Consider the following 27,174-nt stretch of genomic DNA (forward strand, 5'->3'; position numbering starts at 1 on the left):
TTCAACAGCTAGAAGTCAACCTTAACCTGGTGTTTAATTTCCAGGGTAAAGAGGACCAGAACAACTGAATAGACTCTAAAAATGATTTAATCAGGGATGCTGAGTAAATTCATTTAATCATTACTTTGTGCATCCATGGTAGCAATCACCAAAAGCTATGTAAAAGCCCTGTGCTTGGTGTTCTGTAGAGTAATTTTTATGTTGATGATTATGATCCAGGGACATTTTAACATAACAAAAAACACTAATTAAGCTTATACATGTGTCATGAAATCATGAGTGTACCTTTTTTCAAGCAAAAATGTAAGAACTCATTAATGTTTGTTAATTTATACTTTGACAGTAACTTGAGTGTGGATAAAATGGAGCCTACTGGTTAGGTTCTTATTCAATAAATCTTTTTCGAGCTATGAATTTGTATAAGGCTTTTTGGTGGGAAATGGGGGGGGGGCAGATGTTGATATAGGACACATACTTGACTCTGACAGACTTTAACATCTATTTTAAGGAAAAAAAAACTGAAAAAAAAAGTAATGGCAAACCATTCAAGACCAGATGTAAATAAACACTCTTTCATTTTACAGACAGAGATTGTAAAGTGAAAGATTTGTAAGGGCTAAAGACCAGAAAAGGTGAACCATGAGCTGCTATTTCTTCCCTGCTGTGCTTTCTAGTCACATTGCCAGGCCAAGCTTGGAACAAAACTATCAGTTTCTAGTCTTTTCTCTGAAAATGTGACTGCTTCATCAACCTTACAGGTATGGTCTATAGGTTTCAAATTACAGAATATGTACACAGTCGATGCATATTATTTGCAGACTCTACATCTGTGAGTTTTCCTTGTTACTAAAATTTGTTTGTGACACGAAAATCAATGCAAGGCTTTCATGGTCATTCCAAACATGGGCAGAGCCCCCAAAAACTTGGGCCCAGCAAGCGTGCATACCTTTCCAGTTGAGGTCAAACAAGGCTAAGCTCTACCTTGTTTCAGCTCTCAGACTGTGAACAAGTGCCCTTTCACAGACTACAAATACACCATTTTTGTGCTTTCGGTGTGTGTGGGGAGGTGATTTCGCTATTTAAAATGGCCCCCATGAGGTGTTGTTTAGTTAAATAAGCTTAATAAATTTCACTGAGATATCAGTTACAGTGATGATGGCCCTGAGCTCAAAATTAATGAGTCAACAATACATAAATAAGGTATCTTTAACAGAAACACACATAAAACAAGGTTATATATTGATTGTTTGCCAAAAATGTTGAGTGCAGCGGGTCACAGGATCCAAACTCCCTATTTCCACCAGGAGCTATGGTTCAGTATTGTAAATCCACCCTCCCTCCCCTCTCCCTGGGGATTGGCCCTGGGACAAGGGGCTCCAGGACCCACTGCCACTGGGTCAGGCATTTATTTGTAGGGCCCGAGCACGCGCCCTGAGCCAGGAGTGGGCGCCGTCGGCGCGATGCGCAGAGCGGCCGGCAGGTGGCGCCCAGCGGTGGGCTCCTTCTCCTCGTGGTCCCGGCCAGGTGGACCGGACGCGGCGGAGCTAACCAGAGCGGCAGTGCGGGCGGCCCCCGGGCCCCCACCCCTTCCACGCAGGGCTCGCTACGGGCGCGCAAGGGGAAGGAGCGGGCGGCGGGGCCAGCTGCGTCCCGGGCTCGGTCACCGCTGTCTGCGTGTCTGGAAGCACCGGGAGCGTCGCGGTGTGCAGTCCGAGGTCGGCCACCATGGAGGCGCAGGCACAAGGTGAGTGGTCGCCCATCGCCCTGAGGGTCGGGTCCTGGCGCGCAGAAAGGCGCTTTCATGGTACCAGGTAACTTTGCTTTCGGACAGAGCGGTTGGGTGCCATCTGCACAGGTCCGCGACTCCGCTCCTACCCGCGCCTGCGGGATCATTCCTGCTCCCCAAACTCTGGATTTACTGTGAGGCTGGGGCCAGTGAAAGAGATGCTAAATGGAGAGGCCCCTCCGCTGAAAATGCGCCCACAGAGTGATCGACTTATTTTTCCCAGCCAGTCGCCCCCCACTCCCCCAATTCTCGCGGGTGCCCGAAGGACCTGTTGTGCTGGGTCCGGAATCCGAGAGGCGTTCCCCTAGCCCTCGGGGGAGCAGGGAGGGAGCGCGCCTCCTCTCGCTTGGAGCGGTGGGCTTGCGTCCTGCCCCAACTTCGGGCTGAGGGGCGCGCGCCGGGTTGGTGGCTCCTCAGAGACCCGGGTCTCCCGGCTGCGCCAGGAGCTTGCCGCTCGGGGACTTGCCTTGTGAGGCAGGAGAGCGTTACCCCGCCCGCTGATCTCGATCCGATAGATCCGCGTGTCCAGGTTGTCCGGGTCGGGGAGCGACCTCTGCCTCCCTGGGCGCGCGGGGTGCCTGGCCGCGGTCTGGCGGTCGCGCTCCCTGCCACCGGGGTCACCCGCTGAGAGGAGCCGGGGGCTGGGTCACCTAGGGCAGCCTGGTGCCTTGGGGTCACACTCGGACCAGGGGTAGAGAGCCCGTTTGGAACTGCGCGGGAATGGGAGTTCCTGGAGAAAGGAGCAAAGGAGCAGAGGTGGGCGGACTTGGAGCTCGAGGCGAGCAGGATGGACACTGACTGTGGAGTCTAATTGGGAACGACGCCAAGAAGGGATGGGATGCAGAGTTTAGGTCTCTTCAGCTTTGAAAACAATCATCGCTACCTTTCTTCCACACTGCAGGAAAGTCTGTGCTGCTCATTAAAAAAGGGGTGGGGGTAGGGAGAAGGAGAGGTTCAGGACCCTATGCGCTCGCCCTAGTATGGGCAGAAGCGTTCTGGAAGAGAGCCACTTGGTGGGTGCAGGGGCCTGGAGCCACCCAACAGATTTGCTGCCAGCATTACAATTGTCTGAACAGTACGAACCATCCTGGTTTGTTCCATCGGCCAAGAGCCTGCCCATAAAGCTGCTGCTTCCAGTATTTTTCCCCCCATTATCTAAATTGGACAGGAGAATTCAACCAAGGGTGGGAGTTGTTTGTGAAATTCAAAAGCTGCGGTTGGGTTGGAGGCCTTGCTCCTGAAGTGAAGCAGGTGGGAACAACACTGGAGCTTTCCAGCGGGCCTTGCACATTAGAATTATTAGCAGTCTTAAATTCTGGCCGAGTCCAACTCTGTCAAATTGGAATCTTTGGGGCCTGGGCATGGGTGTATTTGAAAGCTTCCCATGTAATTCTGTTATTCACTGAGATTTGGAGAAAAACTACAGCAGGTAGGAAACATTCATCTGAATTCTGAAAGCTAGCTAATCTACAGGTTGGAAGCCCTGGTGTCATTGGTTTGCTTTACCTGTGAGATTTACTGAAATATTCCAGTGCTTTCCTTTGCCAAGTACTGTGCTTGGGGAGCAAACACACACTTGAGTTTTGCTTCATGAGATTAATAGTAGAGGAAGTGACCGACACTGTTTTGATAATTATTTGATAAGTGAAATATAAAATTGCTGCCGTGTTGATGATATAAAAGAGGGCCACAGAGCGCCAACCGAGAGCCTGAAAGTCTTTAGGCCTAGTAGGTGATCATCAAAATAGGGAGATCTTTTATTGTGTCCCTGTTTCTTTTCTTTGTGCTTTACAGTTGCTGACTCACTCCCTTGCCACAGTCCCATGAGGTAGTTCTCATTCCCGTTCTCCAGAGAGGAGACCAACAGGGCCTGTAGATTCCTCGTAGCGTCAAGCAGAGGCTGTGAGCAGCAGTGTGTGCAATGAGTGCCCCATTCCCACTCCAAGCCTGCTGCTTGTAGAAGAAAAATAAAACTGAAGTCCCCATTTTTCTCTCTCCCCTACCTTCTTTGCCACTCTTTCCTTCCCCTCAGGGGTGGGTAGGAAGCCCAAGTTAAAGGGCAGGGGAAGTTGCCCTGGGGAGATTTGGAAGTAGGGTGACCCGTCAGCTAGGAGAAGAGACGTGAACAGATTTAAGAAATGCTCAGGAAGAAAAAAAAAAAAAAAAGCAAGTGACTTGGAATGGATATGTAGGATGGTGGCATCAAGGATGACTCTAACTTCATACTTGTACAACCAGATGGGTGACATTTGCCTCTTAAGTCCTCATTTCCCTAGTCCTTCCCGTTCAGGTCATTTAAGCAGCCCACGTATTAAGTTCTTTAAGGATACTTTTCACAAAATGTTTACAGTTTATGTTAATGGGAAAATCTTCTTTCCACTTGACACACGTTTCTAGCCAAATGAATTGCCTCTCAGATTTTAAGAGACTCCTGTGGCTTCCTAAGTGCAAGTTTGTCATCAGCACAGTTTGTTTTAGAATTATCTAGAGTGGGGATGGCTTATCTTTTTGCCTCTTGATCTAGAAAGGAGCAAAACTGAGTGAGAGTAAGTAGACCCTGCCGGTGAGATCTTACCTTGTGCTTTCCAGGAGACCACCAGGTGCTATCAGCATTTGTACACCCAACTTAATAAATGCAGCGGCACGTTCTGGAAACTTTTATATAGGTGAAATTCTGCAAATATGTTCTTTGACTTTGTAAAACAATAGATTACTTCCAGGAAAACAAGAAGCCATTGTGAGAAATTGACAGAACCTGTAACATAGAGGTGGGATTATGCACAGAGTGATTCAGTGAGAAGAAACTGGAGAGCAGTGCGAAATGATACGCCCCAAGGAGGCCAACACCCCAGTTACTTTCCTGGTACTAGAGAATTTTGCATTAAGAAAATTGACACATTAGAGAGAGGCTTTGGTTAGGAATGTAGCGTTTTTGTGAAACATATGGCAGTCCTTTGAAATAAAAATTCCTGATCTTTTGAAACTACAGTTCAATATTTCATTAATCTAAGAAATAACTTTGTTTTTGTCTTTCCTAGTGTCTGTAAGGTTAAAAAGAAAATTTTCTTTCCACTTAACATTTGTATATATTTAGGTAGATGACTGTATTCGTTTCTGATGACTGCTGTAGCAAATCTCCCCGTTCTGAAGGCTGAAAGTCCAAAATCACTCTCACTGGACCACAATTAAAATGTCAGCAGGGCTTTACTCCCCTGGAGCCTCTAAAAATTGATTACTTGCCTCTTCCAGCTTCTGGTGGCTGCTGGCATTCTTTGGCCGCATCACTGCAATCTGCCTTGGGGGGTCACATCGCCTTCTCTCCTGTTGTCGGATCTCCCTCTGTCTTTTATAGGAATGCTTGTGATTTCATTTAGAGCTCACCTGCATAATCCAGGATACCGTCCACACCCCAGGATCCTTAGGTAACCACATCTGCAAAGACTCCTTTCCCATATAAAGTAACATTTACAGGTTCCCAGGATCAGGACCTGACACTTTGGGGGGTCATTATTCAGCCTACTACAGTAACTATTTTTTATATTCAGACAGTCTACTCAGTAGGATTCTCAGAAATCTGTGAATGACATAAAGTTATAAACGTCAGACTAATTTTACCTGTTTTCTAATTCCATTAAAGCAAAAATGTCATATATAACTTACATTATCATTATACTTGGCTCACAGGACATTTATTTATACTCCTCTTGCAGTTTATACATGTATAAAAAGCACAGCAAGATTATGTAAATTAGCAAGAGATGAAAGAAAATAAATAAGGATAAGAACAGAAAATGAAGCAAGGAATGAAGCTGTAAAAAAAGGAATACAATTATATCCTCTTTCTTAATACTGCATGGAAAACAAAGTCTTGCTTTGTAAACAAAGTATGTTATTTTGTTAGAAAAGAATAAAATAATCCCTCATCTCCATGCCAAATAGCAACAGGTTAAGTCTTTTATATTGGAGGGATCAGATTACTCAAGGAAAAAAATTGTTTTATATATTTCAGAAAATTTAAACCTCTAACATGGGAGGTAGGTGTTATATATTTTGATTTATGATTTTTAAAAATATTGAGTGTTCTTACTGCCTTCAAAGCTACCTCCTATAGTTTTATTTTCCCTCTAAATAAAAGTTTTAATTTTTTTTTTTAACATGTATTTATTGTTGAGAGACAGAGTGTGAGCACGGGAGGGTCAGAGAGAGAGGGAGACACAGAAGCTGAAGCAGACTCCAGGCTCCGAGTTGTCAGCACAGAGCCTGACGCTGGGCTAGAACCCACGAACTATGAGATCATGACCTGAGCTGAAGGCAGACGTTCAACCGACTGAGCTACCCAGGAGCCCCTAAAAGTTTTAAAATAAGTAGTGTTGTATTCATTATTAAAGTCAGTCATTTGCAGCAAATCTTATACTTATTTTAATTAAAATTCTTATAAAATTTAATCATACAAATGATAGATATTATGGTATTAGATATTGTTTTGAATTGTCTGCCCTACTATACCTCATTTTCTTAATTTTTTGGGTAGGCAGAATCTGAGAAGTTGCTTCAAAAAGCTCAAAAGCAAGAGCGTCCATTTCTGTGGCCTGTGACAAGATCTGGTACTTAGTGAGATACAGTAAATAATAAATAAGTGCTTTGGAAAATATTGATTTATTAAATAAATATTTCAACAAGTATTTATAGATTGCTTTAGTAATAGCAAATACTCGACCAGCACTTACTACTGAGAGGCAACAGGGAATAGTGGTTAAGATTCCTTGATTTAAGAATCAAAGTGCCTGAATTTTAATTCTGTCATTGTCACTTACCATTAATATGACCCTGAACAAATTATCTGGTCTCTTTGGGCCTTGATGTTTTCATACATAAAGTGAGAATAATAATAGTACCTATATTGTAGAATTGTATTGACGATTTAAGGAGTTAATACTTGCAGAATACTGAAAACAGTTCCTGGCACATGATAAATACTATATAAATGTTTGCTGTTGCTTTTAGTAGCATATGCTAAGTACTTTGCATGCGTTATCTTCTTGAATTCTTAACAATAACACTATGAGATAGACACCATTACTTTTAACTCACCTTATAGACAGAAACTAAAGATCAGAAAAATTAGGTGTGGAAGGAGGAACTTAACTCCAGGTCTGTCTGACTCCGGATGAGCTTTATACACACTGTCCCCACAGTATGTGCTGGTCAACATATGCCAGTGGAAGACAGAGATGAAGTCGACATGAGACATCTTTCCAGGGAGGGTAGCAAAGGAGAGTCATCCCCTTGGGTAATGCACTTAGAACTGATGAAATTACATATTTCCATCCCAATGGGATTTTTTTGAATACTAGGCCACCCATTAGAGCTAATTCACAGTGAGGATGACAATAACAATAATATTTTAGTGTTTTTTTTAATGTCAGTTGCCATGTTATACACTAAAAACATTATGCTGTTTAATAAAGCAAAGTCATGATGAAGGTGATATTATTTTCGTTTTACAAATGAGGATACTGAATGACAGAATAGTTACTCAACTTTCTCTCCAACTCCCACAGCTTGGATATATCGGAGCCTGGATTTGAAATCCGAAAGTTTGACTTTATGCATTGGGATTTTTAATTACGGTTCTGTACCGTCTCCTTAAATTGATATGTATATTCAATCAGTGTGCAGAGTTACATACAATAGACTTTGCTTTGTCATTCATTCAAGGCATTTTAGATGGACAGGGATCTCACTGCCCATCCCACATCTGGGCAGGGTCTAGGTCTGAAAGAATATGATCAGAATTCCTGAGGTTTGTAAGAATAAGCTCCATAATATGACAAGCTGGGGTGGCGGGTGGAGGGGGGGTGGTGTGCTCAAGTATCAATAGCTTGCCGTTTTAGTTCTGTTTTCGAGATGAAGAATTCTGTCAGTTACAAGACATGTGATTCTTAGAACCAGTATAGAGTTTTATTACTAGCTGCAAGGAAAAGCCAGTTCAAATGTGGAATGGTTCAAATATGTAATTACACTTGCTGTTCATTCGTATCAGGATGTTAGAATAAATAAAAGACATTAGGATCTGCATGCTCATTTCCAGAAAGTAAGACCTGTACTCTTTAGATGCTGGCTGAAAGGACTAATCTCAATGAGTGCCCAAAAAGGAAAGATTTTCATAGTCTCATGAATATTATAATTACTTGTTAACATGAATACCTTTTATTTATTTAGCTATCTCCCAAGCATATTAGCACAATACCTACTTTAAGAAAAGATGGATAGTGAGAGGATTTGTCCTTAAGCTCTGTAGCAATTTCTGTGTTAAAGTTGTGTGGTCTAAAACAGCAAAAAAAAGAGGGCATCCATCCACCTCCACCATCGCCCTGGCTTGCTCTCCACGTATGCAGACATTTGCTACGACTGTAGGTCTGGATTATATTCAACACTTTGAAGCCACCTCTTAAATTTCCTGAGGCAGGACGCAGTAAAGAACATACAAAGGATGGTGGCAAACTGTGGATTTTCAAGCCTGTCATTTTACCTTTCGTTGGATGTTTAAGAAAGGCAGTGTAATTTATTTAAAATATATGTATTAAAATTAAGAATCATCTTAATGTACCAGGGAAGGCAGCAGAACATTTTGAATGAATTTGAGTTGGCAAAAAGAAAGCTTTGGGGTCCTCAAGGAAAGATAAATTTTAAATAGTTTCTCACAGCATGAGTCCTTTATAAGGGTTACATTTTGATACAGAGGAAGTGAAATTCCCAAAATACAGCCACAAATATTCAAGAATACCCCTTCATCACCAACATATTGCTTCCTTCTCAAAAGACAAAAATCTGGCACTTCGCTGTTTGTGCTACAGCCAAATAATGTACCACGCACTGAAAATATATGTGTATGTTACACCTCATTTCCAAACTTCCCTATGGTTATTTGTACCTTACACATTGCATCTTCCCTGATGTGTCTGTAAAATATAAAATCCTCCAACCCCTTGCAAATTGCAAAATGCGTTTTTCTTATAATTAGACATTTCTTTCATCAATCACTAGCAAGCACCTTGTGAAAGATCCTGGAAGTGGAATGGATTCATTCAAAAGAAAAAGACAGCTTGGGTGGTGGGAAGGGATCTCTTCAGATCTCTTGATTTCAGAGTCTCTAGCTGTCAGGTATTTGTTTTTTATCTGATCCGCACCCCCCCCCCCCCCCCCCGCACACAAATGAGCTGAGAGTAGCAAATAATGAAGCTGAAAAGAAAATTGTCTATATTTGCCAACATTTTAACTTCCAAGATGGGTTCCCTTACTTAAGAGAGTGAGGGCAGGCCAGGAAGAAAGTGCAGTATTTGGCCCCTGGTAGTTCACTCTTGATACCCCAGGGCCTGACTTGAACATTTCAAGGTATCCATGCTTCCTGCAAAAGATTGGAAGGCTCTTACACGTACTCATCGATTTCTCGTCTTTTCCCCAGTCCAGGAAGCACATTTCTGGCAAGGAAAATATCTGTCTACTGTGGGCCTACTGTGTATCCGGCAGGGTGCCAGCCATTTCTGACATGCTCCATCAGCTTCCCATGGCCCGCTCTCAACCACACTGTCCCTGAGAGAAAGAAACATATTCTGAGGATTCGGACTTGCATTTTTTCCACTGTGACGGTTTAGCAAATGTGTGGAAATAACACACATTCAGAAATTTTTCGAAATGTGATCTTGCTATTTTGAAAAATGTGAGTGCAGAAGACGTGAGGGGAGTTCCACCAGCCAGAAGGTAGGTGGTTACTTCCTGGCAGTACTATACACATACACTTTACAGACTCTCCTGCACCCTGGAGAGAGCTGAGCCTCTCTTGCCAGAAATTGCATTGATATCCACAAGAGAGGAAGGCCTTGTACTTACAAATAAACGGATCTAATACATTTGAAAAGCAAGTATTGCATAGGAAAAAAAAAGGGGGGGGATGTATTAGGTAACAGTAAACAGATGCAAAACAGACCTCTAGAAGAGATTCAAATATACATTTGAAAAGTATTGGAGGGGTCCCTGGGTGGCTCAGTGGGTTAAGCAGCTGACTTTAGCTCAGGTGATGATCTCATGGCTGGTGGGTTCCAGCCCTTTTTTGGGGTCTGTGCTGACAGCTCGGAGTCTGGAACCTGCTTCAGGTTCTGTGTTCTCTCTCTGCCCATCCCCCGCTTGCACTGTCTCTCTCTCTCTCTCTCTCTCTCTCTCTCTCTCTCTCTCAAAAATAAATAAACATTAAAAGGAAAAAAAAGTATCGGAGTATACTTTTAAAAGCATTGCCTGCCTCTCCCCTACTTAGATTCTTTGAGTTATGGATGCAGGGTCGTTGAGCACAACTGTCAAGAAAGAATTCTTGAGTTTTATGAATTTTATGATGCAAAAAGGTGCTTTTATTATAGCACAGAGACAGGACGTGGGCAGAAAGAGCTGCACTGTGATTATGAGGAGTGACTGATTATAGACTTTAAAGTTTGGTGGGGGCTAGAGATAACATAAATCTCTAAAGGGATTTCTACATATTAAGGAAGAGTTATAAGACCCTGGAGGTCTGGCTTTTGTCAAGATAAGGTTGTTTTTAGTCCCTAGCAAAACATCTACATTAAGGCTGCCATGAATTCCTTGACAAATGTCACCCTCTGCATGTCTCAGGTATTTATCAGTGGGCTGCAAGTTGTAAGGAAATTTAACGTTGGTGACATTTCTCTTGTCTTTGTTCTCCTCATCAATTATGTTCTGGGGTCACTGCCTTCCTTCATTAAGAGTTCTGAGCACATAGATCAGTGGTATCCAGCTCTACCATTTTATATCCTATTGGCTCAAATCTTACAATTGGGTATAGATACAACTTTTTTTTTTTTTTTTTTGAGAGAGAGAGAGAGAGGGCACAAGTGAGACAGAGGGCAGAGACAGGGAGGGAGTGAAAGGGAGAGAATCCCTTGAGGGACAGAGAGAGAGAAGTGGGGCTCACCTGATGGTGGGGCTCGAGCTCACCCGATGTGGGACCTGAACTCAAGAACCATGAGATCATGACCTGAGCCCTGAGCTGAAGTCAGATGCTTAACAACTGAGCCACCCAGGCACCCACAGTTACAGATAAAACATTTGATGGCCTTTACTAGTGAAGGGTATTATAAACCAAATTCAACTGAGTAAATTTAAAGCTCTAATTGTCTGTTTTCACCAATTCATGAATTGGGCAGTGATGGGGTTTGGGGGTGATGGTGGTTCGGAGCTAACAGCCAAGAAAGAATTCTTGAGGACGTCTTTGGTGCAAAAAGGTGATTTTGTTAAACCATGGGGACAGGACCGGTGGGCAGAAAGAGTTGCACTGGGGTTGTGAAGAGTGACTGGCTATATACCTTGGACATGGGGGAGGTAAAGTCAAAAGGGAAATTTCCAAAGAGATTTTCATATGCTAAAATCTCACAGATTACTAGAGACCTAGCTATTGTCAAGCTAAGGTTGTTTTTCCCTCTAGCAAAGCATTAACATTAAGACACTGGAGAGTTCCTGGACCTTAGGCTATTGATAAAACTGCCTTTTTTTTTTTTTTATAATTGTACTAAGATATTTGTAAACTGGTAGAGACTCTTTACAGTTTATCTGTTTTTTGTCCTTTCCTGTGTTCTGGAGCAGCCAGGAGTGTCTGAGGAATGTCACACACACCCCACCTTTGGGGTGTGCTAGCTTGTGCTTTGCCCTCGGCTTGCCTTATGCTCCCTCATCAGGCAGCATCCCATGTAGCAAGTAGAGAGAGGCTCTGAGGAGCTGTATAAAATGGAAGGCTTTTAGAGACAGAAGGGGATGGGAGGTAAAAAGGAAATTTCTGGGAGAAAAAAGTGAATTGTTTCAGCTGAAGTCACCTTCTCCATCTATGGGGGATGGAAGAGGTCCATCAGGAAGATTCCCTCACTAGTGCTGACCTGCAATTCCAGACTAACTGGTTGAGAGTTACATTGCAGGAAGAGGCTGAAACTCTAGCTAGGTTAGGTATTAAATCTTGATTTGCTTATGTGAAGCTTAGCAAAAGGGACTTCATCTGGGCATGTTGTCTCTTTCTCTCTCTCTTTTTTAACAAAGGTAAAAACCCCATGTGTATTTAGCTTCATCTCACATTTTGTGAACTTAGAGTAAAATATGTTTGTTTGCAGTCACCAGGAAATTTACCACATATACAGGTACAAAGACTACCTCCCTGTGGACATTTGACCTCAGGAAAAGAAAGAACTTGGTACTAGTGTTTTGTTTGATTCATGAGGGGCTCAGTGCCCTCTCCTCTCCAATGATGTCCTGTGCCTGTGCCATAGGCAGAGTTGGCCTATGTCCTTCTCAGAATTTTTTTAATGTTTATTTATTTTGAGAGAGAGAGAAAGAGAGAGAGAGGGAGGGAGGGAGGGAGGGAGGGAGGGAGGGAGGGAGACAGAGAGGCAGAGAGAGAATCCCAAGTAGGCTACATACTGTAAGTGCAGAGCCCTATGCAGGGCTCAATCTCACCGTTCATGAGTTCATGACCTGACCCCAAATCAGGAATTGGATGCTCAACCAACTGAACCACCCAGGAGCCCCTGTCCTTCTCAGATTTTTTTTCTTGTTCTACTTATCCCTTTTCCAAGGCTAAGCAAAAAGAAACATTTTAGATTAACGTAACGGGACCTGTTATATATGGTGGAGGCATAATGGGCCATCCCATACTAGCTTTGAATTTGGTTCCAGTTGATTTGAGGAAAGAGAAAAATAGCGCTCTCTCTTAAAAACAAAAATTAGTTATCAGTTCTCAGTCCACATCTTAGTTGACCTGCACTCCTTAGCATAGTTGCTCACTACTTCTCCTTGAAGCACTTTGTTCTTTTGATTTCCAGGGCATTGACCTCTTCCCCCCTCCCCTCCTTCTTCACAAGCCTTGTCTCAATCTGCTTTCTATCTGCACTCCCTTTCTTGGGGAGCTCCTCAGGACTCATGCTTTTAAATTCCATCCAGATAGTAATTCCCAAATTTCAGATTCCCCTCAATTTGAGACTACCCATTTGATACATGTGCATGAATATGTAATAAGTATCTTGATTTAACATTGCTAACATTGAACTTCTGATCTCTTTCTCTAAAATATGCCTAGTTCTCCCAGAGTTATCTATCCCCTTGTCAGTTAACAGCAACCCTATTTCAAATGCCGAAGCCCAAACCCTGAGAGGTTTTTCTTTTGGGGGGCTTCCCTTAACATACCCCCGTCTCCAGTCAGTCATGCCAGCTCCACTTCCAAAATATACCTACAGTCGAACAACTTCCCATGCGTCTGTTGACAGTGCCTTGGTCCAGGCCACCATCAGCTCTTACCTGGTTTATGCAAGGGTTTCCTAGCTGGTTCCCCTGCTTTGGTGCTGGCCTATCTTCAGTCTGTTCCCAACATGGTAACCAGAGTGATCCTCTCAAAACATGTAGTACCATGCCACTTCTCCCTTCAAAACCCTGAAGCAACTCCTCATTTCACCCAGAATAAAGGGCAGAGTCCTTACATTGACTGGAAGGATGCTATGGGATCTATGTTCCCCTTCTCCCCTGTTATGTCCCTGACTGAACATCTCATTGCCCTCTTGTTATTTCCCTTTGCTTCATCTTCAGCACCTTTTAATTGACTAATCCCTCTGCCTCAAAAACTCTTTCTCAGGTACTTTCCTGGCTTGTGTCCTCATCCTCTTGCCAGCCAGTGTTACCCTGAAGCCTGGCAACTGGACCCCTATGGTCAAAAGACGATTCTCCATAGATCTCTCAAGTTTCTGCACAACTGGTCCTCTGAGCCAAGGCCTTCACAGCTAATTTTCTCTGCCCTATCTTTTCAGCGATGTTTTGCATAGCAGGCAGCCTTGGGAAGTAGAGACTTTCTCCCTCTGGGGCAGATTGATTTACTGTCCGGGATGATAAAGACCAAGTGTCCCTCTGGACCAGGTGTCGGCAGATTTGCTGGCAGCCACCATGTAAAATCGGGGCTTCCTAATCTCAGTGTTACTTTCCTGAAACACACCCCACTGTTTCAACAGGCAACACCTGACCCTCATCATATCCCCCTGTTTGAATTAGGGCTCAAGGGACTGATGCAATGATGTTACTATGGCTACTGCCATTGCTGTGAGTATTTGTCTTTTTTTCTATAATCCAGGCGTCTTGTGTCTTCTGCCAACATCTGTGAAACTGGCAGGCTAATTTGCTTGCTTGCAAGTAGGGTAAAATCTGAACCCTTCCCAATTCTTGACCCTTCCTGAGCCATTGATTTTAGAGGGCCCCATTTTAGCCTTCATCTGTCCGAGCCATGTTGAGGATGTCTACAGACCCACCTAGAAACTGTGCCTCCTCTTCTAGACCATGCTCTGGATACCAGAATTCTCTGCCCCCAAAGCCCTCACTGTGTCATCAGACTTGCACGTGCCTTCTATGGGCAGACCGTGCTTCCAGTATGTATGTTCCTCATCCTGAGGGATGGAGAACTGGCTGTTGTGGGAGGAAGCAGGTGAGTAGCTTGGACATGCAGGCTAGGCTACAGGTTCTTGAAGTGTGATCCCTGGACCAGCACCAGCACTTTTACCTGGGAATTTGTAAGAAATGCGAATTCCCACCCTAGACCCACTAAATTAGAAACTTGGTGGGTAGGGCATCTGTGTTTTCTCATACTCTGTTGCACACTACTTTTTAACTCACTGCTGTTGTTAACTCACTGGAAGAGGTTGTCCACATGCATGTGCATAAAGCCCCTATTGGTGCTTGTGATGGACAGACGCTCGTGTGACCCTGGGGATTTCTGACTTCTGGTATTCACACCCTTGTATAATCCCTCCCCCTTGGTTTTGGACAGGATCTGTGACTTCCTCCTTTTTTTGTTTTTTTTTAAGTTTATTTACTTTGAGAGAGAGAGAGCATGTGAGTATGGGCACGAGCTGGGGAGGGGCAGAGAGAGAGGGACAGAGAGAATCCCAAACAGGCTCCTGTGCAGTCAGCACAGAGTCCAATGCAGGGCTCGAACCCACGAACCATGAGGTCATGACCTGAGCCAAAATCAAGTTGGACGCTTAACCGGCTGAGCCACTCGGGCACCCCAGCTTGCTCCTGCCCAATAGAATATGGCAGCCATGATGGGATGTTACTCCCTTGATTATGTTCTCTTAGCCGACTGGAGGCAAGACTCTTCTTGCAGGTGGATGAAACAAGTAGCCATGTATTAAGCTGCTGTTCCTTGAACCATGTTTGCTCTGATTTCAATGTGGAAAGTTTCCAGTCAAGTTAGGTATTTTTATTTTCAAATGTAAATTCCTAAAATTTTACTCTGGATGCTGGTACTTCGCATTTAGTCAGTGACTAATATACTCATATAAGCTATTTCTCCAGGCTGAAGAGAAGACTGTGGTCATGTAGGGGAAGCCAGAAGGAATAAACTAGATGAAAGGAAATGAGAGTTCTGCCGCCTAATGGGGACTCTAGGCTGGTGGTAGGGAGCTTGGACGTAGTCACAAAGTTCGGTCACTAAGAAGTTCAGTCACTTCTTCGGTATGTGAACTTCACCTTACTCACATCTCAGTTAGCTAGCTCATCTACAAAGCAAGTGAAAGTGGTGGTTGCCCGGTGGGTTTTGTGACAACTGAGTGAGACAATGCATGTGAAGTGCTTATAACCACATTTGGGTACTGTTATGACAAGGTGAGATTCATTTATTAATTTCTCCTGAAATCTGCATCGAGCACCCTGCATGCTGGCTGAGGTGGTAGGGAAACAGGTGAATGAGCCAAAGTCCTTCCTCTGTGAGCTTACTGCCGTGTTTTTGTATAGTAGTTAGGTGTCAGGCTACTATTTTTCTTTTGTGTTTATTTTTTTATTTTTGAGAGAGAGAGAGAGAGGACGTATGCACGCGCACACATGTGTGAGCTGGGGAGGAATAAAAAGGGAGGGGGACAGGGGATCCCAAGCAGGCTCTGTGCTGACAGAAGAGAGACAGATGCCAAACTCACAAACCCTGAGATCCAGCCCTGAGCTGAAGTCAGATGTTTAACCTATGGAACCACCCAGGCACTCCCAAGCTACTCTCTTTAATGCTTTATTTTATCAGAAAATTCTTTGGATTTCGTATACCACCTACCGCAGAGTTAATAATAGCTTGCTGGAGCTAAGGAAAGATGAGTAGGTTGAAGATAGAAATAAATACGTAAGTTAATATAATTTGGATGTCTAGCCCACATGCAAATTTGTTTTCTGAAGCATAAATTTTACCTACTAGAGAGCACTGAAAGAGAGTAAATACTTTAAATGGTTGCTCTTTTGGTCCATCTTTATTTACTTGGACGAAAGCCTAAAGATGTGAATAGCAGACATACAAAGCAACGTTCATTGTTTGGACACGTTCTGAAGATGCACAGGTTAAATTTTTTGTTTACGTTTCCATTGATTCTCTGATCATAATTTAATATTTATCTCAATAAATAGGATAGCAGATCTTATTTCTGGTCTCTTGGAACTTGGAGGCTGAATATTACAGTGCAGCTGTGCTGAAGGACTGCAAAGCCAAGGGAGCTAGGTGTGCGTTCTTGATGGCCGGACTTTGAAAACCCTCGTGTCTGTTGCTTAGCAGCATGTTTGAGATTTCTCCGTATTCTGAACAGCTTCTAGTGACAACTGTAGATTTCTGTTTTTGCCGTTTTAAATGTCAAAAAAGGGCGCCTGGGTGGCTCAGTTGGTTAAGCGACTGACTTCGGCTCAGTTCGTGATCTCAGGCTCATGAGTTTGAGCCCCTCGTCGGGCTCTGTGCTGATGGCTCAGAGCCTGGAGCGGGCTTCGGATTCTGTGTCTCTCCCTCTCTCTGTCCCTCCCCTGCTCGTGCTCTGTCTCTCTCTCCTTCAAAAATAAATAAACATTAAAAAAATTAAATGTTAAAAAAAAAGGCACAAATGAAAACTTTTAGTATGTATGAGTATACACACACACATAACACATGCACATTACACTTATACATGTGACCATCATTATTCCCTTTATTCTGGCTTATTTTTCTTCATAGCACTGTGGCATTTTATATTATGCATAATTATTTGCTTTCTTTTTGCTAGTGAGCATTAAGCTCCTTGAGGTCAGGGACTTCGGCTGTTGTCTTTATAGCTGTATTACCACTGTCTAGAAAGTGACTGATTAGCACTATGTACATACTTAAGGGGAAATGATGAATGAATAGTATTGGCTAAATGCCATCATATGTGACTCTCGAAGGGTGTAATGGGGGGGAGGGGTAAACATTTCACCTTTTATAAGAAATTAATGTGTTTTTAAAAGTTGTATTATAACTTCTCATGAAAGCTCCCCCAATTAAAGAAGTAATATAATGCTAATAAGAGCTCTCTGTACTGCTCCACTGTTATTTAGTGTCATCATTGATGTTGAAATGTTAGAGATGATATCAAGGTTAGGAGCTGGGCTTTGTCAGCATAAATATAGAGGCTGGGATACAATGAAGTTGCTGTTCTTAAGAAAAGGGGAGTGAGGGGGGTCTGGAGAGGGTTGGGGGAACAATGGGAACTGGGGAGGAAAGGGCCCACAGACACTGAGTCCTGGAGGGACAAAAAAAGAGAATGTGAGAGAGAATGAGATGCCTAGGAGCTGAGGGGGAGAAACTTAGGACAAAAGATGTTTCTAATGATATTTTCCCAGGAAAAGCTCTAAATCACCTCCTAGCTTCCCCCGGTAATATCTTTAGTAAATTCTGTATTGCTCATTCAAATTTTCAGTGGGAATAGAGTTTTGTTGTGGGACAGCTCAAAAGAAAAGATACCTGAAGTGTATTTTACAAAGAAATAGGTATTCTGTTTCTCCCAGCCTCTATTGAACAAATATGGAGCAAACACTGAGACTCTCAGCGTGAGGTGTGCAGATGAACAGTGTGCTTTGGGTACCCACGTTTTCCTGGCTGTCCTGGTGTGCCTGTTCCAACAGGGTGGAGGAGGGATGACAAGAGCTTCAGCCCAATCCTCTGGGGCATGGTTGGCCTAAGCAACCAATTTTCAGTGCAGCTGAAAATCTTGGGTCAGCAGTACCTGTTCAAATTATTTTAACTGGACAGATGAAAGTCTCCTTTGTAGAAATAGCAGCAACAATAGTTTGGTGACATTTTCTTCTATAATGTACATGTGACCTGCACTACTTAGCTAATTTATAAAGATTTATGAGAAAATATGTCTGCATTCTTGTGTTGCTCAAAAGCATTATTCTGCAGGCTGTAAGTAGTTATTGAATGAAACTTGAAAAACGCTTATTTCCTTCCCTAAATGTGCTATTTCCCCCCGAAGACCTCATTGATAGCCTGCGAGGGTTTGAAATATTGATGACTGTGAATCCATTCATCTCCAAATTTCACTGGCCTTTCAGTAGAGTATATTTTTAGCTTTGTTGAGAATTTAGGGCAGAGGAAATCTATAGAAATATCGGGTTATGTGGGTATTCTGTCAGTTTCATAGAACTAAAGATGGATTCTGTTAGATGAATATTTGAGTCATCATTAGCCTTACACTAATAAAGTGGGGTAGCCCACTTTCAAATAAGGTGCCAGGAAATTACTGAGTAATTTAAAAACTTATCCTTCTTATAAAATCTGATCTGAATACAAATGGATATGATACTTCTGATAACTAATCGTTTGTTTAGGTCCTATATAAATACTGTCAATGTGCTATTGAAATATTTCCGACATCCCAGCAGGCAGGGTAAGGGTTGCTACAAATACATTAGCTTTCTGAGCCATGAGACATACTCATCAGTGTATTGGTGGAGTGCTGTCTTGACCAGACGATGGCTAGCTCAACATTAGACATTTTCCACGGACTTCTCGCTCTCCACTTTCCCACGTGAGAGTGTCTGCTCCTCCAGTGCTCTTTCCCTCCTTTTGAACTGTCAGATCCTCTCCACTGATGAACTCCTGGTTTTCCCTGTGCAAATAGTCCCCTTCTTCTCCACCTCCACAGCATTTTGAGTAAGACACAGTCTTATGTCCTTAAGGAGCAGCATCATAGTTGAGGGTTCCAGGAACTTTCGTGCAATCTCATTTTGTAGGTGAAAGTGCTCTGAGAGATTAGGGGTGCTTAATCTAAGCGCCCTTAAACTAGCCTAGGCTAGTTTCTTGTAAGTGGGAGAACCAGAACAAGAACGTGGATTTTCTGTGACTCCCTCTCTGCACCACACAGCCTTCCACCATCTGTAGCGCACTGTGGTGATTTGTCCCTCTGTCTCCCTCTCTCTGTGCTCCTCCCCTGCTCACACTCTGTCTCTCCCTCTCTCAAAAATAAATAAACATTTAAGAAATAAATAAATAAAATATCTGTTTGGGGCATTGTTCTAGGCTCCAGGAAAACCTGAGCAAAAAATGAAAATTTCTGCCCTCAGGAAGTTCATATTCCTGGGAAGGGGCAAATAATAAACAACACAAATTAATAGAAGATGTAGTGTCCTGGAGGTTGGTAAATGCTAAGGAAAACAATAAATTGATGAAGGGGGGCTGTGAAGTGTGAGGGTGAGTGGGGAGGTGGTTGTAGGTCATTCTCTGCGATAGATACTCTGCACAAAGATGCTAGGGTTAACTGAACTTACTTTCCAGCAGAGAGAGCTGGCTTTCTGAGTACCCTTGAGGAGGCACAAAGGCCAGCGATTTGTGTTGGGGCATCGCCAGGACTCCCACTGGTGACCCTGGCAGATAATTGCTGAACTTGTAATTGCTGTGTCCAGAACTCCATGACTCCTGAAGGGAAACCTGCAGCCCCCACATTACTTGATTGGATTTTGTATTTCTTTGGCTCTCACAAAAACAGAAAGGTTACTTTCCACCTACCTGTAGAGACCTTTGATGTTACCCCCAATTCCTTCATATTCTTCAGACCACTCCATCTTAAGAGACATGTCTGACGGAATTCCAGGCATCCCTCATGGTTTTGTCCCACAGTTTGGACACAACTTCCACAGTCACCTTCCAGATCGATTTGAGCTCCCCAGGAGACAGTGCAATTCCAGCGGAAGAACACTGTGTACCAGCTCTCTTTTGTTTGTCGTTATCATCGCCTGCTGTAGAGCCACCCAAGCAGAAGCTCACCACGTATTATCTAAGGCGGTGCAGCACAGCCAGAGACACAGGGTTTCCCCCTCTGCCACTTGGTCTCCTGCTCAGAGACTGGACTCCTTCAGTGTGAACAGAAATTACAGTCACCCCCGCGGGCCTCCAAGCGCTTGGTCAACTAACACTATACGAATGCAAGTTTTCCTTCGGAGTTGTAGTTGAATACTTATTTGAAAAATCACTTAAAGCATTTTACAAGCATATCGTCCTTTTTCCCTTTCTGTTTCTATTCTTATCTATTTCCCTTCGTGTTTCTTTTTCTATTTCATTATTTACAATAGTGGGAATTTACTACTGTTTTGTTTTTATAGTGCTGATAATGTCACTGGTATGTATTTAAGGCACAAGTGCTTTTTCACAAGATAGCTTCAAGTTAGCAGAATGATCTGTCATTCCTTTCTTTTCACTCTGTGGCACTAACTTCTTTTTTTTCTATTCTTCCAATTTACCCGCTCTGAATACCAGTGATATTTTTATGGACAGAAATGCTGAGAAGGCAGCTCTTATTTGAAGTGAGTCTTTTCTGCTCTCATACACAACACTGTTATTTAAGCATTCTGAGAAAAATTTGGGAATGGTTTTAAAAGGGCTGTGTTGCTCTGGGGAGCAGTGTCTTCTGGGTGCTTAAGGGAGGATATTTGAAAGCCATTTCAGTAAGGAAAGTCATGTTCTACTCGCTTTGAGTCCACCACTGGACAGAACTCTGATATCATCCTGACAACTACCTTTTTCCTCACCTTGAAGCCATAGCTCTGGCTATGACTCTCCTCAGTTTATGCTCCATCATGTGGGTCACTTACACTGAGTCTTTGTGAGTCATCAAATGGCTCAACTTCCTCTGTACAACTCCTACTTTATTTTTATGTAATTATTCATCATATATGATGTTGTAAGCCAATTTGACTCTCTTAGGGAAGGAAGGAGGAAGGGAGGGAAGGAAGGAAAAGGAAGGCAGGCTTGAACTATTACATTTTCAAGGACATATTTATTTGAAAGGGAGTCTTTTTCCAGAATTACCTACCACCTGCTATGGTTAATTAGATACAGTTAGTGCCAAGCATGGTTTAGAACTTTTTTTAATTGAGCAAAATTTTACTTTAACTTTGAAGGTCCTAAAATTATTGACGCATTAGAATTTGCAAATTAAATGTGGAACGTAACTTTTCAGTAAATAAACAACGTATATATGGTTATAACCATTCAGTTGTTTCTTGATCAGAGAACAGAAAGGAGAGTGTTCATTACCCACATTCTAGATAATTCCACTTACAGTTGAAAACACACAGTGAGACTGTTTAACATCTACATAACATACTGTTTCCTGGTCCTCATAATGATGTAGTCACGTATCAAGAATGTTTTGTATTTCCTTACTCAGAGATTTTTTTTTAATAAAGAAACAGAATCCTACCACCTTCCTGCTCTGGGGGCTCACAGAATCACAACCAAATGACTTGCTGTTAGCATAGCCTTTTATATTAGCTGAATGCTTTTCAGTACATTTACTGGTGAGTTTCACAGTACTTTCTGGTGGTGTGAAGGAGGCTAATGTTGCTCTTGTGCAAATTACAAAGCCAGAACCATAAAAGGGGGAAATGATGGTTTGGAATAATCTTAGAAGTTGGGTTCAAGTCTACAGTTATTTTTTCTCTTTAAGATCTAAAAAGGTGAGGGGGCCCTGGCTGGCTCAGTATGTGGAGCGTGAGGCTCTTGATCTCGGGGTTGTAAATACAAGCTGGATGTTGAGATTACTTAAAAATAAAAAATAAATAAATAAAAATAAAAGATATGAAAAGGTGAGGAATCTGATGGCAGTGAACCAAGTAATGAATATGATGTAATTTTTAATTTATACCCTATAGTAATTAATTGACAAACCTGATAATATTTGACCTAAATGATTAGCAGACATAATTAGGCCAAGATCAAAATTCAAGAAGACTAAGAGATCAGAATACAAGTACCTCTTCTGGAAGACTTAGGAATAATCAAGAGATCTACATAACACACCTGTCTAAGAGACTCAAGAAACATTTCAGTCAGGATACAACAAAGAACTAAGGCAGTTGGGGAGTTCAGTGATTATGTCGAGGCCAATGAGGCATTCTATCTTATTATGCACATGCTGTCTAATTTCTAGAGAAAAAGAGGGAGAGGAAAGCAAACCAAGACTTAATCAGTATCATGGGATTTAAATATTAGACTATAGGCTATAGAATTTGGGTATTTTATACCAGCACTGAGGACAGACCTATGTTATTTTATGAGAATATTTATTTACTGATAAACATTTGGTGAACATCTTCTGTGTGCCACACAACGTATAAATTCTGGGGATACAACGGAGAACTAGAACTGATGCTAAAATGTGTCCACGCAGATAACTATCAGCATCCATCCAGGCCTTATCAATTTACCTTGGCATGATGTGAGACTTAGGTCTTTCCACAGATTCTTTCTTCTCCTAAGTTGTCAAAGTGCAGTATTTTCCAGGAGAACTGGTTGAGTCAGTATTGGATAGTCTACTGATTCCAGGATTGAAGAAGTCTGGGACTTTAAAAAGATTCTGGGGTAGTTGGGCTTTATTTAGAGAGTTGACTTTGGACTGCCCTTCTCCTGGCGACTATTGTCTACATAACCCATTTGGGGCAGTTCTTATGGACAAGGCTGCCTCTACGACACTATTGGCTTTAAGGAGGTACCATTCTGTGCCTCTGTAGCCGTATATTCTAGAAACCAGTTAAGCATAATGACCAGCATCCCTAGGAAGGCAGGTAGGCATAGATGCTGAGTCACTGCCAGGGACCTTTACTTAGCCAGTATTTGCAAATGTGTGTTACTTGGCAGGGCATCGGGCAAACCAATTTAAACAGTAACTGTGCCTTCTCTAAGGCAGATGTGCAAACATCAAAAGCAAATACAGACATGGGGGAATCTATGTAAGCCCTGACCAAGTGCACAGTGCTGTGTCACTTTTGACCATGTATCAGTCTGCCTTTTTTGGAAGTCGTGAGCTGAAGTCGTGAGCGAAGTGTTGTAGGAGTTGCATTTTTAGAGAGTGAGGTGGAAAGAAGTGGCTGCCTCTGTACTAGTCGGGAGAGGATTGTTGAGGGGGTGGTTTTGGAGAGTTGGTTGAAGGTAGAAAGGGAGGGAACCTGCCATCTGGATGTGTGATGACATTCAGGTGTTGGTATGGCTTCTTAAAGTAGCCTTTGCTTTTGAAGTACATTAAAAAGACATTAAATTAATTTGGCTGAAAACAGCTGAGGGACTGAGGATGTTAGGAGCACTGGGTTGGTTGTCAGATATCATCATCCCTACAGTTTCCTCACCTCGGGACCCTGGACAGTGGCTAAGTAAGCACTGTCATATAGGATCCCGTTTAATCTTCTCCATAGCAAAGCTGTGCAGTTGCTAACAGTGTCTCTACTTCACAGATGAAGAAATGGGGGCCCCAGAGAGTTTAAGTAACTTGCGCACCAAGGACTCAGAAATCACTGTATATGCACATGTGTTTATATGGCACATATGAATACACACACATATATATTGTGGGGATTAAGCATATAAGGGATGTTGTTTTTGAATGCTTCATGCCAATCGTTGTGTTAAAAACTATGAGGACAGCCAAAGAGGAAAATTCCCATTTTTTGAGGAATTTCCAGTAGAACTAGCCCTTATACAATGAATAGGAATGGAAAGAAAATAGGAATAAAAAATAGGAGTGAAATGAATATTTAGGAAGCAGCATTAAAGGTATATGTAGAACACTGGAGCATCCAGAATGTTCAGGATGGCCAGCCTGGGTCAGAACTGTGCAGGAGAACCTCTTGGAGGGGTGAGCTTAGCACCAGGTTTTTGTAGTTAGAAATGATGGGATATAAATATGTGAAAGAAGCAGAGGTGAAGGGTGTCTAGTGAAGGGCCTTGAATGGAGAAGCACATCTTGCTGTTGATATTTCTCTGTATGTCTCCACTGGAAGACCTTTAGGGAAATATCTTTAATAAATAGAGTGAAGAAAGCATCACTGAATTTTATGAATAAAATTGGAAAATATTTATAAAATCTGTGACTATAGAACAGCAAGACACACACATAGACCAATGGAATAGAATAGAAACCCCAGAACTAGACCCACAAACGTATGGCCAACTCATCTTTGACAAAGCAGGAAAGAACATCCAATGGAAAAAAGACAGCCTCTTTAACAAATGGTGCTGGGAGAACTGGACAGCAACATGCAGAAGGTTGAAACTAGACCACTTTCTCACACCATTCACAAAAATAAACTCAAAATGGATAAAGGACCTAAATGTGAGACAGGAAACCATCAAAACCTTAGAGGAGAAAGCAGGAAAAGACCTCTCTGACCTCAGCCGTAGCAATCTCTTACTCGACACATCCCCAAAGGCAAGGGAATTAAAAGCAAAAGTGAATTACTGGGACCTTATGAAGATAAAAAGCTTCTGCACAGCAAAGGAAACAACCAACAAAACTAAAAGGCAACCAACGGAATGGGAAAAGATATTCGCAAATGACATATCGGACAAAGGGCTAGTATCCAAAATCTATAAAGAGCTCACCAAACTCCACACCCGAAAAACAAATAACCCAGTGAAGAAATGGGCAGAAAACATGAATAGACACTTCTCTCAAGAAGACATCCGGATGGCCAACAGGCACATGAAAAGATGTTCAGCGTCGCTCCTTATCAGGGAAATACAAATCAAAACCACACTCAGGTATCACCTCACGCCAGTCAGAGTGGCCAAAATGAACAAATCAGGAGACTATAGATGCTGGCGAGGATGTGGAGAAACGGGAACCCTCTTGCACTGTTGGTGGGAATGCAAATTGGTGCAGCCGCTCTGGAAAGCAGTGTGGAGGTTCCTCAGAAAATTAAAAATAGACCTACCCTATGACCCAGCAATAGCACTGCTAGGAATTTATCCAAGGGATACAGGAGTACTGATGCATAGGGCCACTTGTACCCCAATGTTCATAGCAGCACTCTCAACAATAGCCAAATTATGGAAAGAGCCTAAATGTCCATCCACTGATGAATGGATAAAGAAATTGTGGTTTATATACACAATGGAATATTACGTGGCAATGAGAAAAAATGAAATATGGCCTTTTGTAGCAACGTGGATGGAACTGGAGAGTGTGATGCTAAGTGAAATAAGCCATACAGAGAAAGACAGATACCATATGGTTTCACTCTTATGTGGATCCTGAGAAACTTAACAGGAACCCATGGGGGAGGGGAAGGAAAAAAAAAAAAAAGAGGTTAGAATGGGAGAGAGCCAAAGCATAAGAGACTGTTAAAAACTGAGAACAAACTGAGGGTTGATGGGGGGTGGGAGGGAGGAGAGGGTGGGTGATGGGTATTGAGGAGGGCACCTTTTGGGATGAGCACTGGGTGTTGTATGGAAACCAATTTGTCAATAAATTTCATAAAAAAAAAAAAAAAAGAACAGCAAGACAGGATTAAGTTTTAGGAGTCTTCTTTTCTGCAAAGCTCACATTCCCTGACAACGTGGTTGGCACTCAAATGTCGGTTCAATGTAAACAAATAATGATAGTGATTGGGAATGTTTAATACAAGAGCTAACTAAAGATTATTGATATAGAAGAGAAAAGGGAAACTTCGTATAAAACCAAAAGTACTAAATTATTATCATCTCAGCAAAATTTAGAAGTTCTATTGGGAGAAAGATCCGGGAAGTTTATCACTCAGTGTCCAAATGCAGAGGATAGAACATACTCATTTATTTTCAACAGGAAGGAATTTGCTACAGAGCCATGTTAAATGACCACAGAATCATTCTGTGGCTGAAGTAATAAACTCTAGACTGAGCTTTCAGGAACAACTCTCAAAGCTACTTCCCAGAACTGGGGTCCAGTGATGTTGCTGCCACAGCTCCTATTAAGAAGCAGTTGGGATCAAGAAACCACAGACATCAGGACGTACCTTGTCACCAAGCTGCTGCTCCTGCCATTGGCTCCAGAACTATACTACACCTGTCCCTGTCTGTACCAGTAAAATGAATGAGTCACACCTTGAAGTTAGTGGGGAACCCTGGGACCTCAGCCACAGAAAGCCAATAAATGCCTCCAATTCTTTGTTTGCCTTCAGGAACAGCAGGAGTGGCTGAAGAGTGGCCTATACCTTGCTGTTCTCACAAGTCTCCTGGGAAATTTCCTGACTGACCAAACCAAAGATACATGTGACCCTCTGGCTCTGAGATCATCAGCATTCGGGACATTGCCGTGGAGGCAGGCATAGCCATGCACAGAGGGAGTCAAAGCTGTCGTCTTGCAGGAGCAAAGGGGAAACAATATAGGAATAGTATGTTTGGAAGGGAGAAATCATTGGCATTTTGTTTGTGTAAGATAGCAAACATTAGATTTTATCTGATTACTAGTATTAGGCATTTTGTTTTCAGATGATTTTAATACAGGTATCTGTGAAGAGAAGGCAACAATTTACAGAACTAAAAAGTGTAGCAGAACTTTTAAATTAACAAGAGAAAAAAGGAATGAATGGAAACTCTACCAAGCCAGCAAAATAACAAAAAAAGTAAAAAAATAAATAAATGGAAAAATAAACTAAATTGTAAATATACAATAAGAAAAAAACCCAGGCACACCATTGTTACATTAAAATGTAAAAGGTCTAAATACTCTATGTAAAGAGAGGGACTGTTGGGGTAACAATAAAAGCACGGATAAGAGGATGAGAGTTACCATGAGAAACATACTTAAGCAATAATTTTTAAGAGTTGAGGGGGAAAAAATACACATGGAAAAAATACACATGAGGCAAAATACACAAGGCAAAAAAACAAATAAAAGCATGAGGAACAGTTAATTCTATTGGAAAGAAAGCACAAAACAGTAAAAAACAGGCACAATTTATAAAGTCATAAATCATGCCCAAATAGCAGAGCACCTAGAAATACATAATCAAAACTATCACAACTGCAGAGAGAACAGTTTAATACTTCACTTTTATAGTGGTGCATTTTAATGAGTAGATAGTAGATAATAGGCAAAGACAGAAAGGCCTTGAGCAATGCAATTAAAGTGACTTAACAGGATATATTCTAGGACTGTATGTTCTTTCCCTAACTCCCTCGGTGCCATGAAACACTTAGAAAAAATTAAGAAAGTACTTGGCTCAACGAATAGCTTAAAAAATTAAGAGCTTTAACAGACCACATTTTTTAATTATTGAAATTAGAAATT

At 42.2% G+C, this 27,174-nt stretch overlaps 1 protein-coding gene across 5 annotated transcripts in view; it reads left to right on the forward strand.

The window, feature by feature from the left end:
- Nucleotides 1–1,492: 1,492 nt before the first annotated feature.
- Nucleotides 1,493–27,174, forward strand: part of TPD52L1 (TPD52 like 1) — a 102,403-nt gene continuing 76,721 nt past the window's right edge. The window contains exon 1 of one of the 5 annotated variants that reach the window (XM_043592245.1): nt 1,493–1,744. In XM_043592245.1, coding sequence (XP_043448180.1) covers nt 1,726–1,744 — 19 coding nt within the window. In that variant the 5' untranslated portion in view covers nt 1,493–1,725. The remainder of the gene's footprint in view (nt 1,745–27,174) is intronic. The other 4 variants (XM_043592246.1, XM_043592247.1, XM_043592248.1 and 1 more) reach the window with 4 other exon arrangements.

This window comes from Prionailurus bengalensis, chromosome B2 (assembly GCF_016509475.1).
Source record: "Prionailurus bengalensis isolate Pbe53 chromosome B2, Fcat_Pben_1.1_paternal_pri, whole genome shotgun sequence".
Taxonomy (NCBI): domain Eukaryota; kingdom Metazoa; phylum Chordata; class Mammalia; order Carnivora; family Felidae; genus Prionailurus; species Prionailurus bengalensis.